Source organism: Sciurus vulgaris (assembly GCF_902686455.1).
Source record: "Sciurus vulgaris genome assembly, chromosome: 15".
In the NCBI taxonomy this organism is placed as follows: Eukaryota; Metazoa; Chordata; class Mammalia; order Rodentia; family Sciuridae; genus Sciurus; species Sciurus vulgaris.
In genome coordinates, this window is record NC_136476.1 from 12,736,529 (window position 1) to 12,753,666 (window position 17,138).

At 37.1% G+C, this 17,138-nt stretch overlaps 1 protein-coding gene across 1 annotated transcript in view; it reads left to right on the plus strand.

Annotated features, from left to right (window-relative positions):
* LOC306644939 (melanoma inhibitory activity protein 2-like) overlaps nucleotides 1-16,663 on the plus strand; it is a gene marked incomplete at both ends in the record, with an annotated part of 180,540 nt that extends 163,877 nt beyond the window's left edge. Inside the window, 2 exon segments of the mRNA XM_079112177.1 lie at nucleotides 14,876-15,342; nucleotides 15,344-16,663. Of these exon segments, the coding sequence (XP_078968303.1) occupies nucleotides 14,876-15,342; nucleotides 15,344-16,663 (1,787 nt within the window).
* Nucleotides 16,664-17,138: the final 475 nt, after the last annotated feature.

Consider the following 17,138-nt stretch of genomic DNA (forward strand, 5'->3'; position numbering starts at 1 on the left):
TTTTTTTTTTCTCTGTTTAATTTTGACTTTAATGGATCACTGTCCATTTATACATAATCATATTTGGATTTTTTCCTAGCATTTTTGAGACTAGTTATTTTTTGTGGATCAGTTTTTGGGAGGACTAGGATGTATGATTAGTATATTTCAGTTTTGTTTTGTATTCTTTTATTTTTATTTTTAATTTTTAAGAGTTTTTACTTTATATAAATTTTTTTTCTCACCTGTTCCCCTGATTCTCCTTATGACTTTTCTTCTACTAACAGCCAATTTCTATTGTTCTTTCACTCTTCCTTTAAACCAAAGGAATGCCCAATCCTTTCAATGAAATTATATCAGAAAATTTCCCAAACCTAAAGAATGAAATTGAAAATCAAATACAGGAGGCTTACGGGATCCAAAATACACAAAATTACAGCAAACCCACACCAAGGCACATTATATGAAAATGCTTACCACACAGAATAAGGATAGAATTTTAAAAGTCACTAGAGAAAAACAACAGGTAACATTTAGAGGGACACCAGACCAGGTCTCAGTTGATCTCTTACTCAGACCCTCAAAGCTAGGAGGTCTTGGAATAATATACACCAAGCTCTGAAAGAAAATGGATGCCAGCCAAAAATACTATACCCAGCAAAATTAAGCTTCAGAATTGATGTCAAAATAAAAACCTTCCATGATAAACAAAAGTTAAAAGAATTTACAACTAGAAAGCCTGCACTACAAAACATACTCAATGTTTCATGAAGAAGAAATGAAAAACAAATGTGAAAGCCAGCAAAGGGAGGAAACACACTAAAAGAACAGTGAAACAACAGAGAAATTAATTCAAATTAAAAACCAGAAATAAATAAAAATGACTGAGAATACAAATCATATCTCAATAGTAACATTGAATGTAAATGTCCTTAACTCATTAATCGAAAGACATAAACTGGCAGATTATATTTTTAAAATAGAACCAACGATATTCTGCCTCCAAAGACTCACCTCCTAGACAAAGACATCCATAGACTAAAGGTAAAAGAATAAGAAAAAATATAACATTCACATGGATCTTGGAAACAAGCAAGGGTTTCTATCCTCATATCACATAAAGTGAATTTCAAGCCAAAATTAATCAAAGGGGATAAAGAAGGACATTTCATACTGCTTAAGGGAATTATACATCAACAAGATATAACAACCATAAATATTTATGCCCCAAACAATGCAGCATCTACATACATCAAACAAATCCTTCTCAATTTCAAGAAGCAAATAGACCACAACACAACAATACCAGGTGACTTTAACACACCTCTCTCATCACTGAATAGATATTCCAAACAAAAACTAAATAAAGAAGGTATAGAACTAAAAACTACAATTGATAATTTAGACTTAACAGATATAAGTAGAATATTTCATCCATCAAGAACTGAATATACTTTGTTCTCATCAGCACATGGTCCTTCTCTAAAATAGACCATATCTTATGTCACAAAGCAACTCTTAACAAATACAAGAAGAGATAATACCTTGCATCATATCAGATCATAATGGAAGGAAGGTAGAAATCAAAGATAAAATAAAAAATAGAAGCTACTCTAATCCCTGAAGACTAAATAATACACTATTAAATGGTAAGTGAATAGCAAAAGAAATCAAAAATGAAATTAAAAAATACTTAGAGGTAAATGAGAATAGTGATACAACATATCAAAATTTCTGGGACACTATGAAGGCAGTGCTAAGAGAAAAGTTCATTGTATTGAGCTCATTCACTAAAAAACTAGAAGGTCAACAAGTAAAAAAAACTAAAATTACATCTCAAAACCCTTGAAAAAGAAGAACAAATCAACACCAAAAGCAGTAGAAGACAAAAGAATTAAAATCAGAATGGAAATCAATGAAATTGAAACAAGAGAAATAATACAAAAAAATTAACAAAACAAAAGGTAGGTTCTTTGAAAAAATTTTTAAAAATTATAAACCCTTAGCCAAGTTAGCAAAGAGAACAAGAGAAAAATTACTAAAATTTGCAATGAGAAAGGAAATATAACAGACACTACTGAAATACAGATGATAATTAGAAACTACTTTGAAAATTTATACTCTTGTAAAATAGAAAATCTTGAAGACATTTACAAATTCCTAGAGACATATGACCTACACAGATTGAATCAAAAGAACATAGAAAATTTAAGCAGATCAAATTTAAGCAATGAAATTAAAGATGCCATCAAAAGGCCTATCAACAAAGAAAAACCCAGGACCAGACAGACTCCCAACTGAGTTCTACCAGATCTTCAAAGAAGAACTGACATCAACACTCCTCAAATTATTCCATGAAATAGAAAAGGAGGGAACACTTTCAAACTCATTCTATAAAGCTAGTATGAATGATTTCAAAGCCAAAGGCACATCAAGGAAAGAAAATTTCTCACCAATATCCCTGAAGAACATAGATCAATAAAATTCTGACAAATTGCATACAAAAACGTATTAAAAAGATAGTGCACCAAGATCAAGTGGGGTTCATCCTAAGGATGCAAGGTTGGTTCAACATATGGAAATCAATAAATATAATTCATCATGTCAGTAGACTTAAAGACAAGATTACCTCAATAGATGCACAAAAAGCCTTTGACAAAATACAGCACCCCTTCATGTTAAAAACACTCAAAAAACTAGGAATACCAGGAACATACCTCAACATTATAAAATATATGCTAAACCCAAGGCCAACATCATCCTAAATGGAGAAACATTAGAAGCATTCCCTCTAAGAAGTGAAGCAAGACAAGGATACTTTCTTTCACCACTTCTATTCAACATCATCCTTGAAATTAGACAAAGCAATTAGACAGAAGAAAGAAAATAAAGTGATATAAATAGGAAAATAAGAACTCAAACTATCATTAATTACTGATGACTTGTTTCTATATTTAGAAGATCCAAAAGAACTCCACCAGAAAACTTCTAGAACTAATTAATGAATTCAGCAAGGTAGAAGGATATAAAATTAACACCCACAAATTGTGTTTCTATACATCAATGATGAATCCACTTAATGAGAAATTAGGAAACCTACCCCATTCACAAAGCCTCAAAAAAAAAAATAAATAAATAAATAAACTATTTGGGAATCAGTCTAACACAAGAGGTGAAAGACCTCTACAATGAAAACTAAAGAAAGAAATCAAAGACCTTAGAAGATGGAAAGATCTCCCATGTTCTTGGATAGACAGAATTAATATTGTCAAAATGGCCATACTACCAAAAGCACTCTACAGATCTAATGCAATTCCTTTTAAGTTTCCAATGATGTTCTTCAGAGAAATAGAAAAAATGGTCATAAAATTCATTCAAAAGAATTAAAGGCCCAGAATGGCCAAAGCAATCCTTAGCAAGAAAAGTGAAGCAGGAGGCATCACAATACCAGACCTTAAATTACACTGCAGAGCTATAGTAACAAAAATGGCATGGCATTGGCACCAAAACAGGAAGATCAATGGTACAGAATAGGAGACAGAACCAAACCCTCATAAATGTGGTTCTCTCTATACTAGACAAAGTGCCAAAAACATATACTGGAGAAAAGAAGGCCTATTCAGCAAATGGTGTTGGGAAAACTGGAAATTCATATGTAGTAAAATGAAATTAAATCTCTATCTTTCACCATGCAAAACTCAACTGAAAGTGGATCAAGGACCTAGGCATTAAACCAGAGACCCTGGGCCAACTAGAAGAAAAAGTAGGCCCAAATCTTTACCGTGTTAGCTTAGGAACTAAATTCCTCAACAAAACTCCTAAAGCGCAAGAAATAAAATGTAGAATAAATAAATGGAATTGTATCAAACTGAAAGGCTTTTTCACAGCAAAAGAAATAATCAAGAACAAGAAGAGAGATCCTACAGAGTGAGAGAAAATCTTATTTTTTTTTTTTTGAGAGAAAATCTTTGCCATACGTACTTCAGATAGAGGACTAATCTCCAGAATTTATAAAGAACTCCAAAAACTTTACACCACGAATACAAATAACCCTACCAATAAATGGGCTAAGGAAATGAGCAGACACTTCACAGAAGAAGATCTGCAAGCAATCAACACATATATGAAAAAATGTTCAACATCTCTAGTAATAAGAGAAATGCAAATCAAAACTACCCTAAGATTTCATCTCACCCCAATTAGAATGTCTATTATCAAGAATAAAAGCAACAATAGGTGTTGGCGAGGATGTGGGGAAAAAGGTACACTCATAAATTGCTGGTGGGGTTGCAAATTAGTGCAACTACTCTGGAAAGCAGTGTGGAGATTCCTCAGAAAACTTGGAATGAAACCACCATTTAACTCAGTTATCCTCTTCCTTGGTTTTTACCCAAAGGATTTAAAATCAGCATACTATTGTGAAAAAGACACATCAATGTTACAGTAGCTCAATTCACAATAGCTAAGCTATGATCTAATCTAGGTGCCCTTCAATAGATGAATTAATAAAGAAAATGTGGTTGACCAGTATAATTCCACATCATGTACAAGCAGAAGAATGGGAAGTTGTACTCCATGTATGTATGTCCAAATACATTCTACTGTCATGTACAACCAAAAAGAACAAATTTTTATTAAATCACGGTAATCTAATAACACAATCACTGGATACAGTATTGTCAAATCTTTTCAATTCATTATCCATTGATATATATATGTATACATTTCTATTATGCTACCTATAGGTTGAACCTGCTTTATTTAATTTAATAATTAAACCAGTCATGGTGGCATATGCCTATACTCCCTGCAGCTTGGGAGGCTGAGGTGGTAGGATTGTAAATTCAAGGACAACCTCAGCAACTTATCAAGACCCTGACTCAAAATAAAAAATAAAAACATTTTTGGGATATAGCTTAGTGGTTAAGTACCTCTGGGTTCAAGCCCTGGTACAAAAAAATCAATAATTCATTTATCCCCTATTAAACTACCTTTTTCAATTCTGAAGTCTTGCTAAGTGAAAAAAAGGAAATTAAAATCCTTCACTGATTTAATGAAAATATAACGTTTCATTCCAACCAATGACACTCAAACAATTTTCACGCTGCTGACTGAATGATAAAAACAAGTTTATGTGAGTAATAGAGAACAATATTTGAAAGTATCTGAATATGGTTTGAACATTAACCAAAATATATCAAAGATCTATTGTCCTCCCATGATGAAGAAGAAAGGTCTTGATAGTGGGTGTTTTGAGGAGAGTCGTGATGGAGTCATTCTTTTGGAAGATGAATTCTCCGTGCATCATTTTCTTTAACAACTTCTCAAACTTTTGGGGATTTTTTAATTTGACTTGGCATTTAAATTGAAATATTTGGACTTGGAGATAAAGTTAAGAGTACTAAAAACTACCCATAGGGCAAAGGAAAGGCCACATGTGAGGTCCCTCAGTAATGCATGGAAGGAATATACAGAGACACCATGTCTTTACCCTGCTCGGTTGGTGAACAAAGCAAGTGCATGGGGGTCACATTATGGTGACCAGCTCAACTGCTTCGCATTATGTCTCATGTTTAGAAACTACTGTGTTGAGAAAATTGGTTAAACAATTTTGTTAATGTGGTTAGCCTAAAACCATAATGTTACTTATGGCATATTTTGCCGTTAAAAAAGTAATTAATTTTTTAAGTTATCTGAAAAGTCGTATAATGTTTAGCCAATATGGGGGGAAAAATCACAAAGAGAACAATCTATATATGAAATAAATCTATATATGAAAACATCATTCCATGTCAATAAATATGGCTCGATTACATAAGTTCCATTTAGTAAAGTTACCATAATTTATTTACATAATTCCCAATTACTGGAATTTATGTAAGATACTCCAATTTAGTAAATTTTTAAGATTTCAATTTTACAAATAATACTATGGATGAAGATTTATGTAGCAGTCTCTTAAGAGGTTCTTTATATTAAAGGATTAGCCTTTTTTACCTGGACCTGCTTCCTGATTTTTCTGACTCCCAAGTTAGTAATTTTTTCCTCTATGCCAAATTGAGGAGACCTGGATCACACTAGATTTGCTCTCCACAGATTTCACACAAACACAAAAACAAACTCATAGAGGCTTAGATTGATTGCCCAGTTCAAGTGAATACAATTCTTCCTCCAGAGGAATTGACCATTTATTAAATAATGTTTTTTGGAGAAATAGAGTCAAGAAAAAGTTGAGTTGTCCTCCAAGTCATTTCGTCCTCATGGCTTCAGTTGGAAATCCATTCTGAATGACTCAAAGCCTGTAGGTTTGAGCATCAGTGAAATTTTTCAACATTTTTTTGTTTAAACAAGTAAGGAGGAAAATGTTATGAGACCCTGATTTAATTCTTCAGCCTTTACCCTGACCCCTTCATTCATTTGCAAAGTTAATTAATATGCAAAAACTCTGGTGAGCCATGTGGCCACAGTGCTCTCCACTAATCACCACACATGATTAACATACACTCATACACATGTTACCGGGGCAACTGTTTGCACACAGAAGCATAAATTAACCTGGTAAGAAATATAATTAAAGAAAGATCCCATGACCTTTGAAAGGTATAATCTAGTATAACTAGAAGAGTAAGATTGAATGTGTTTTCATACAGAGAAATAAATGACTTCAAATTCATATTTCCAATTCAGATGTGACATTTTCCTGATGAAGCGTAGGTCTCAGCCAAGCAGAATACTGTGTTATAAATAATAAAGTTTTCTGTAGATTCTACCAATCTATTTCAAATCCAACAAGTTCTCTTAGCATCTCTCCCCAAAGTTCAGCTAAAATATGTATATACGTATGTTTAACCTTAATGTAATTTAAGGATAACAAAGTAAGTTTGATGTTTTGGTTTGGATATGTGGCATCCCCCAAAAGCTCATGTGTGAGACAATGTGAGAATATTCAGAGGTGAAATGATTAGATTCTGAGAGACATAATGTAATCAGTGGATCAATTCACTGATGTGGATTAACTAGACAGCAACTGTAGGCACATACGGTGTGGCTGGAGGAAGCAGGCCATTGGGCATGTGCCTTTGGGATTTTTATTTTGCCTTCGGTGAGCAGAGTTCCCTCTCTTCCCTTCCTTCCTGGTTGCCAGGTCTTGAGTTGCTTTCCTCCACCCTGCCATTGCCCCATGGTATTCTGCCTCACTTTGGGCCCAGGGCAATTGAGTCCAGGTCTATGGACTGAGATCTCCAAAACTGTGAGCCTAAACAAATTTTTCCTCCTCTAAGTTGTTCTTGTCAGATCTTTTGGTCACAGTGATGAGAAAGCTAAGACAGTTTATGTAAATTCTGTCTGTCAACAAAATACAGAATTGGTAAGAGAATTGATTTCCCATTTACTTCCTCTGGCATTGGTTTCCATGAAAAAGGGATGCATTTAAATATAACCTTTATAAACACCAAATCACTGACCATTTCATTTTCCCTCATCCTCCCTATAAGGAGGCAGCCTAGGCAATGAAAATCTCCCCAGACACAGGAGAAAAAGAAATGCCAAAGAGGGGGATTCAAGATGGTGGACTAGAGGGTGGCTGCGTTTCGTGTTGCTCCAGGACTCAGGACTCAAGAAGAAGAGATATTGAGAGACTTGGGACCAACTCAAAGCAGCCGGGTGAGTGTCTCCCATTGGGCAGGCGTCCCAGATGGGGCAGTAGTCCCCGAACGCAGGGAACTTTGTGAAGTAGAGCTGCCGGCGAGACGCCCCTCCCCCCGCTGGAGCAGTGAACGCAGACAACTGGGAGCACTGGAGAGGTGGCTGTTCACCACAGCGCTTGGACTCGGCGCAACCCACCCGGGCTCTGGGAGGCTGCCCAAAGGAGAAGGTGCTTGGTGAGCTGTTTGGACTGAAAGCGACCACCCCTGAACACAGGGGGCTGCCCAGAGGAGAAGGAGAAATACGGGCTCCGCACGTCGCTTGGACTTGGAGCAGCTGTGCCAGGGCTCTGGGTGGCTATCCGGTGGAGCAGCGTGGTGAGTGGTTTGGACCCAGAGCATCCGCTCCTGAACACAGGGAAGTTGTCTGGAGAAGGAGGAGGAGCGCGGCGGGGTGCTTGGGCTCGAAGTGACTGCACCAGGGCTACGGGTGGCAGTCGGGACGAGAAGGTGCACAGTGAGTTCCTGGGACTCGTGACGAACGCACCAGATCTCTGGGTGACTGCCTGGTGGAGAAGGAGGTGCGTGGTGGGTCACTTGGACTTAGAGCGCCCGCACGGAACACCAGGTGGCTGCCGGAGGAGAAGGCGTGTGGCGGGTCACTGGGACTCAGAGCGATTGTAAGGGGCTCCAGGTGGCTGCTCAGAGGAGGGGCCACATAGCCAGGCGAAAAGTGCAGAGCAGGGTCCCAGGGCCTAGGCAGCTTCTTGGTGGAAGAGCCCCACAGACAAACTGAGGGGCGGAGCGAAGGCTCCAGGACTGCAGGCAGCTTCTCTGAGGAGAGGCAGCCTAAGGAGATTCATCTGCGAAGGGCGAGGCTTCCAGGACCAGGAGGTAGGTCCAGGTCCCTGGGAACATTGCTGAAGAAGGCTGCCCAGCCCAGGCGGTAGTTGTGAATTGAATGGAACCTCTGGGAGGGAAACCGACCAGCGAGACCTCCCCACTGGGTGAGTCCTCCCTGTCGGGTGAGGTTCTCCCAAAAGGACTGTAAAATCAGAGACACAGACCCAAACTGGCCTTGCATCAGCCCACATCCTACTTCCCTTTTGGATGACCATTCATCAGCAAGTGAAGGTACCTCTGCCCACTAGCAGGAAATATACCCCACCGGAAGGCCACCTCCCCTAGGGAGTCAGCTTCCTTGTGGAGCACTGCATTATCAACTTCCTCCAAGACTTCAGGCTACTGAAGGCTAAGAGGGGATATACTAGAAATCTTCAGGGATATTATAAGACAATAGAGGAAATCTGCAATATCACAGCGGTCAACTGATACCTGAAAAATATGAGAAAACAAGGAAAGAAAATGCTGCAAACAAATCTAGATGTTACATCAATGAAACCCAACGACAGCATGGCAGAAGAAATGACAGAAAGGGAGTTCAGAATGTACATAATTAAAATGATCAAGGAAGCAAATGACGAGATGCAAGAGCAAATGCAGGCACTGAATGATCGCACCAATCGACAGTTAAAAGAGCAAATACAGGAAGCAAAAGATCATTTCAATAAAGAGTTAGAGATATTGAAAAAAAAACAAACAGAAATCCTTGAAATGAAGGAAACAATAAACCAAATTAAGAACTCCATAGAAAGCATAACCAATAGAATAGAACACCTAGAAGACAGAATATCAGACATTGAAGATAAAATATTTAACCTTGAAAACAAAGTTGAACAAACAGAGAAGATGGTAATAAATCATGAACAGAATCTACAAGAACTATGGGATATCATGAAAAGGCCAAATTTAAGAATTATTGGGATTGAAGAAGGCTTAGAGAAACAGACCAAAGGAATGAACAATCTATTCAATGAAATACTATCAGAAAATTTCCCAAATCTGAAGAATGAAATGGAAGATCAAGTACAAGAGGCTTATTGGACTCCAAATATACAAAATTACAACAGACCCACACCAAGGCACATTATAATGAAAATACCTAACATACAAAATAAAGACAGAATTTTAAAGGCTGTGAGAGAAAAGAACCAAATTACATTAAGGGGGAAACCAATACGGATATCAGCAGATTTTTCAATCCAGACCCTAAAAGTTAGAAGGGCCTGGAACAACATTTACAAGCCCTGAAAGAAAATGGATGCCAACCAAGAATCTTATACCCAGCAAAACTTACCTTCAAATTTGACGATGAAATAAAATCCTTCCATGATAAACAAAAGCTAAAAGAATTTACAAAAAGAAAGCCAGCATTACAGAACATTCTCAGCATAATATTCCATGAGGAAGAGATGAAAAACAAAGAAACAAATCAGCAATGGTAGGAACTATCCTAAAGGAATTGTCCAATAAAGGAAGAACCAAGTCGTCTCAAAATAAATAAATAAATAAATAAAATGAACCAAATGACCGGGAATACTAATCATATCTCAATAATAACCCTGAATATTAATGGCCTGAACTCATCAATCAAAAGACATAGACTGGCAGACTGGATCAAAAAGAAAGATCCAACAATATGTTGCCTGCAAGAGACTCACCTCGTAGAAAGAGATACCCATAGACTAAAGGTGAAAGGATGGGGAAAAACATACCATGCACATGGACCCAGCAAAAATGCTGGGGTATCCATCCTCATTTCAGATAATGTGGACTTCAAGTCAAAACTAGTCAGAAGGGATAAAGAAGGACATTACATACTGCTTAAGGGAACCATAAATCAGCAAGACATAACAATCATAAACATCTATGCCCCAAATAGTGGCTCATCCATGTATGTCAAACAAATCCTTCTCAATTTCAGAAACCAAATAGACCATAACACAATAATACTAGGTGATTTTAACACGCCTCTCTCACCACTGGACAGATCTTCCAAACAAAAATTGAACAAAGAAACCATAGATCTCAATAACACAATCAATAACTTAGACTTAACGGACATTTATAGAATATACCATCCAACCAAGAGCAAATACACTTTCTTCTCAGCAGCACATGGATCCTTCTCTAAAATAGACCATATATTATGCCACAAAGCGAATGTTAGCAAATACAAGAAGATAGAGACACTACCTTGTATTCTAGCAGATCATAATGGATTGAAGTTAGAAATAAATGAAAGAGTAAAAAACAGAAGCTACTCCAACACCTGGAGATTAAACAATATGCTATTACATGATGAATGGATAACAGAAGATATTAGGAAGGAAATTAAAAAATTCTTAGAGGTAAATGAGAACAAAGAAACATCATATCAAAATCTTTGGGACACTCTGAAAGCAGTACTTAGAGGAAAATTTATTTCATGGAGCGCATTCAATAAAAGAAGTAAAAATCAACAAATAAACAACCTAACACTACAGCTCAAAGCCCTAGAAAAAGAAGAATAGACCAACACCAAAAGTAGTAGAAGACAGGAAATAGTTAAACTCAGAGCTGAAATCAACGAAATTGAAACAAAAGAAACAATACAAAAAATTGACAAAATAAATAGTTGGTTCTTTGAAAACATAAACAAAATTGATAAACCCTTAGCCACTCTAACAAAGAGAAGATGAGAGAAAACCCAAATCACTAAAATTCAGAATGAACAAGGAAATATCACAATAGACACGACTGAAATACAAAACATAATTAGAAGCTATTTTGAAAATCTATATTCCAACAAAATAGAAAATTTCGAAGACATCAACAGGTTTCTAGAGACATATGAATTGCCTAAATTGAACGAGGAGGACATACACAATTTAAATAGAACAATTTCAAGTAATGAAGTAGAAGAGGTCATCAAAAGCCTACCAACAAAGAAAAGTCCAGGACCAGATGGGTTCTCAGCCGAGTTCTACAAAATCTTTAAGAAGAGCTCATTCCAATACTTCTCAAAGTATTCCATGAAATAGAAGAGGAGGGTACCCTCCCAAACTCATTCTGTGAAACCAATATTACCCTGATACCCAAGCCAGACAGAGACAAATCGAGGAAAGAAAATTTCAGGCCAATATCCTTAATGAACATTGACGCAAAAATTCTCAATAAAATTTTAGCAAATCGCATACAAAAATATATTAAAAAGATAGTGCACCATGATCAAGTGGGTTTTATCCCAAGAATGCAAGGTTGGTTCAACATCCGGAAATCAATAAATGTAATTCACCATATCAATAGACTTAAAGTCAAGAATCACATGATTATTTCAATAGATGCAGAAAAAGCATTTGATAAAATACAGCACCCCTTCATGCTCAAAACACTAGAAAAAATAGGGATAGTGGGAACATTCCTTAACATTGTAAAGGCCATCTATGCTAAGCCCATGGCTAATATCATTCTAAACGGTGAAAAACTGAAAGCATTCCCCCTAAAAACTAGAACAAGACAGGGATGCCCTCTTTCACCACTCCTATTCAATATCGTTCTTGAGACTCTAGCCAGAGCAATTAGACAGACCAAGGAAATTAAAGGAATACGAATAGGAAAAGAAGAACTCAAACTATCCCTATTTGCGGATGATATGATTATATACTTAGAGGAACCAGGAAATTCCACCAGAAAACTCTTAGAACTCATAAGTGAATTCAGTAATGTGGCAGGTTACAAGATCAATGCTCATAAATCCAATGCATTTTTATACATAAGTGATGAATCCTCAGAAAGAGAAATTATGAAAACTACCCCATTCATGATAGCATCGAAAAAAATAAAATACTTGGGAATCAATCTCACAAAAAAGGTGAAAGACCTCTACAATGAGAACTACAGAACACTAAAGAAAGATATTAAAGAAAACCTTAGAAGATGGAAAGATCTCCCAAGTTCTTGGATAGGCCGAATTAATATTGTCAAAATGGCCATACTACCAAAAGTGCTATACAGATTCAATGCGATCCCAATTAAAATCCCAATGATGTACCTTACAGAAATAGAGCAAGCAATCATGAAATTCATCTGGAAGAATAAGACACCCAGAATAGCTAAAGCAATCCTTCGCAGGAAAAATGAAGCAGGGGGTATCGCAATACCCGAACTTCAACTTTATTACAAAGCAATAGTAACAAAGACGGCATGGTACTGGTACCAAAATAGACAGGTAGATCAATGGTACAGAATAGAGGACACGGACACAAACCCAAATAAATACAACTTTCTAATACTAGACAAAGGCGCCAAAAATATGCAATGGAGAAAAGATAGCCTCTTCAACAAATGGTGCTGGGAGAATTGGAAATCCATATGCAACAGAATGAAACTAAACCCATATCTCTCACCCTGCACAAAACTCAACTCAAAATGTATCAAGGTCCTCGGAATCAGACCAGAGACCCTGCATCTTATAGAAGAAAAAGTAGGTCCCGATCTTCAACATGTCGGCCTAGGACCAGACTTCCTCAACAGGACTCCCATAGCACAAGAAATAAAAGCAAGAATCAATAACTGGGATAGATTCAAACTAAAAAGCTTTCTCTCAGCAAAGGAAACTATCAGTAATGTGAAGAAAGAGCCTACAGAGTGGGAGAATATCTTTGCCAATCATACTTCAGATAGAGCACTAATCTCCAGAATCTATAAAGAACTCAAAAACCTCTACACCAACAATACAAATAATCCAATCGACAAATGGGCTAAGGAAATGAACAGACACTTCACAGAAGAAGATGTACAAGCAATCAACAAACATATGAAAAAATGTTCAACATCTCTAGTAATAAGAGAAATGCAAATCAAAACCACCCTAAGATTCCATCTCACCCCAATTAGAATGGCGATTATCAAAAATACAAGCAACAGGTGTTGGCGAGGATGTGGGGAGAAAGGTACACTCATACATTGCTGGTGGGGCTGCAAATTAGTGCAGCCACTCTGGAAAGCAGTGTGGAGATTCCTTAGAAAACTTGCAATGGAACCACCATTTGACCCAGCTATCCCACTCCTTGGTCTATACCCAAAGGACCTAAAATCAGCATATTACAGAGATACAGCCACATCAATGTTCATAGCCGCTCAATTCACAATAGCCAGATTGTGGAACCAACCTAGATGTCCTTCAATTGATGAGTGGATAAAGAAACTGTGGTATATATACACAATGGAATATTACTCTGCCATAAAGAACGATAAATTATGGCATTTGCAGGCAAATGGATGAAATTGGAGACCATCATGCTAAGTGAGATAAGCCAATGTCAAAAAATTAAAGGACGAATGATCTCGCTGATATGTGGATGATGACACATAAGGGGGAGGGTGGGGGGAGTTAGTGTTAGGGTTAGGGTTAGGGTTAGAGTTAGGGAGGGGGACAAGAATGGAGGAAGAAAGGACTGTTTAGAGGGAAAAGAAGGGGGGGAAGGGAAAAAATAATAGAATGAATCAAACAACATTATCATATGTAAATTTATGATTATACAAATGGTATGCCTTTAACCCACATACAAACAGACAAACAACATGTATCCCATTTGTTTACAATAAATAAAAAAAAGAAAAAAAAAAAAAAAGAAATGCCAAAGAGTTGCCACTGCTACTAAACAGAACCCTGGAATCAATAGCTGCAATAACTCTATAACCCACATGGTAATCACCAACAACTTCTAGCAACTTCTAGTTGTGAAAACGGAAGCAAAAAAGTTATCTTTTCTTTCTCTTCTGAACTCTCAGAAATGCCTGTTCATGATAGAACCTAGGAGAAAGTCAACTAGCAAAGGAGTCTGGAACATGTAGTTTGTAGATTCTCAGACCTTGCAGTACAGACCAAGTATGGAAAAGCAAGTGTTCACCTTAAAGACAGCAGGTAAATAACTGGCACATCTCTAGAATTTAAAGAGAAGTAGAAAAACAAAATGAAATTAAGGAATTCAGAGGAAATACCGGCAATTCAGAGAACATTAATTAAAAAAACTTTCTAAACAATAGTTAACAACATTAAAATCTAAAAGAAGATACAACATCCATAAAAGCATTGTTAGGAGACGTTGCTAAAAGAAAGGAACTCTCCAAAAAATAAATAAATAAATAAATGAGGTCACAGGGCAGTGAGGTCACAAAGCCCGTGGGGGCGGTTTGCCTGGCTCCCCACACACCTCCAGCATTCTGTTCCTAGTGATCGGCTTGGTCGCAGGTGCAGGTTTGGGCTCCCACCCAAAGTCTAGTGTTACGAAGCCTGTTTTCGTGGCTGGGCAGGATGTAGTTACCAAAGTAGTTTTAGTGTGATGGAGGGGCCAAGGGCTGCCCCTCAGTCCTACTGGGTCTGGAAAAAATATTCAGGGTTGTGCCAGCATTGCCTGAAGATGGAAGACCAGACCCTAATCCTGATACCTTTCATCTGGAGCTGGTAATATGTGCAGCTATTGGATTTTTTACTGTTCTCTTGTTTTTGTGGAGAAGTGTTCAGTCTGTTAGAAGCAGGCTTTATGTGAAGAGAGAAAAAAAGTTTGCTCTAAAACTTTCTGAACTAATTGAAGAAAAATGTAACCTACTTGATAAAGTTAGCCTTCTTCAAAAAGAGCATGAAGGTTTACAGTTGTCTTTTAAGGATGCCAATCCTGAGAAGGCATCAAGAGAAGTGCAACATTTGGTGATAATACATGAAATGCTGAATAGGTCCAAATCTAAACGTGAGGATAAAATACTCTTTATAGAAACAGAGCTAAAAGAAGAGGAATCTAAACGTTCTGAACAGAATGAATTGATGGGAGATATATCAAAAAAGGATAAAGTCCCTAGAAGAGGAATCAAAATCGCTCATATCACAAGTAGCTGAAGCTAAAACAACCTTAAGACTATTTCAAATGAATGAAGAAGACCTTAAGGTAGCAATAAAAGAAGCTTTGAATGAAAATTCCCAACTGCAGGAAAGTCAGAAACACCTTTTACAAGAAGCTGAAGTATGGAAGGAAAAAGTGAGTGACCTTAAAAAACAGAAAATAACATCTGAAGACTCTAAAGTACAGGCAGAACAAGTTCTAAGTGATAAAGAAAATCAGATTAAGTCTCTGAACAGACGCTTGGTAAAAATGAAAGATCAGTCTCCTGTGCTTGGAGAAGACCTAACAGATGATGGTAGCTTGGAGCTGGAGATGAAGAGTGAATCAGAAATTGGTGCTCACTTAGGTAATCAGTCAAAAGAAGCCTTGAAGGAACTGGTTTATGCAGCTGAGTTAAATGCCTCTTTAGAAACCTTAGAAGGAGAAAGACGTCAAATTTACACTTTATTATCTGAAGTAGATAAAACAAAAGAAGATCTGATAGAACGTATTAAAAATCTTCAGACCGAACAAGAATCTTCGCAGTCAGAAAACACACAGTTTGAAAATGAGAATCAGAAGCTTCAGCAGAAATTTAAAGTAAAGATGGAACAACATCAAGAAAATGCACTGAAACTCCACAGGAAATTAGGAGTAGAGGAAAAGTGCCCGTTAGAAGAAGAGGAGAGGTTTTCCGAAGTTGATCGAAAGATCAACCATGCAGCTGAAGAACTGGAGACCTATAGAAATCGAGCCAAAGATCTTGAGGAAGAATTGGATACCATCATTCCTTATTATGAGAGGCGGAGTATTTCCTATGAGAAAAAAGCACGTGATAATGCGTTGGCAGCTTGGAGAGCTGAAAAAAACCTCAAGTATTTCAAGACAGTAAATGCTCACAAGAGACAAAAATTAACTGAAATGGAGTTTCAATTTAAACTTTTAGAAGATGCATATGCACTTGATGTTTCCAATACAGCAATTGCCAGAGGGCATTCCCCATATGGTCCCTCACCATTGAGTGGAACTTCATCTGAAATGAGAGCTTTTCCTTTGGAAAAGAAGGGTCCACCCAGATTGTCACCTTTACATCCAGGGGAAGGAGGAAGAGGCTCAGGAAACCCAGAGGATCCTCTGGACCATCAGATTAGCAATGAAAGAAGAGAATCAAGCTCTGATTCAGTAATTGATCCTCACAGAGCACGTGAGGACACTGGGCCCCTGTCATCACCACGAGAACCAGAATGTAAGATGATGATCCCTCCACCAGGCCGACCATAGTGGCAACATGGATATTATTCTAATTATGGAAGACCATCTGAACCAGAACTGCCTCCAATCCAACGCAAAAATGTCTATTCACTCAGGCGTTTTCCTCATTATCCTCCGCCAAGAACTGAATTTTTTCTCCCTACCCCCACATTCTGAGAGGAGAACAAGTTCCCTTCAGGGTTGATTCCACCTTCAAATGAGCCTGCTGTTGAACATCCAGAACCACAACAAGAAACCTAACAATATATTTGATCTCTCTTCAAAATATGACATCTCTTGTTTTTAGTTTAAGTAACTGCTTTTAGTTATTATATTTTTGCTCCAACCGAAGCTTAATTCGAATTCTGAAGATAATATTGTATAAATAAAGATGATTTCAATATGAATCTTATGAGTAAATTATTTCCATTTTATTTTATAGTATAACTTTTAATTTGATTAATCCACTATTACTTAACAATGGGAGTTTTATATACATAATCTT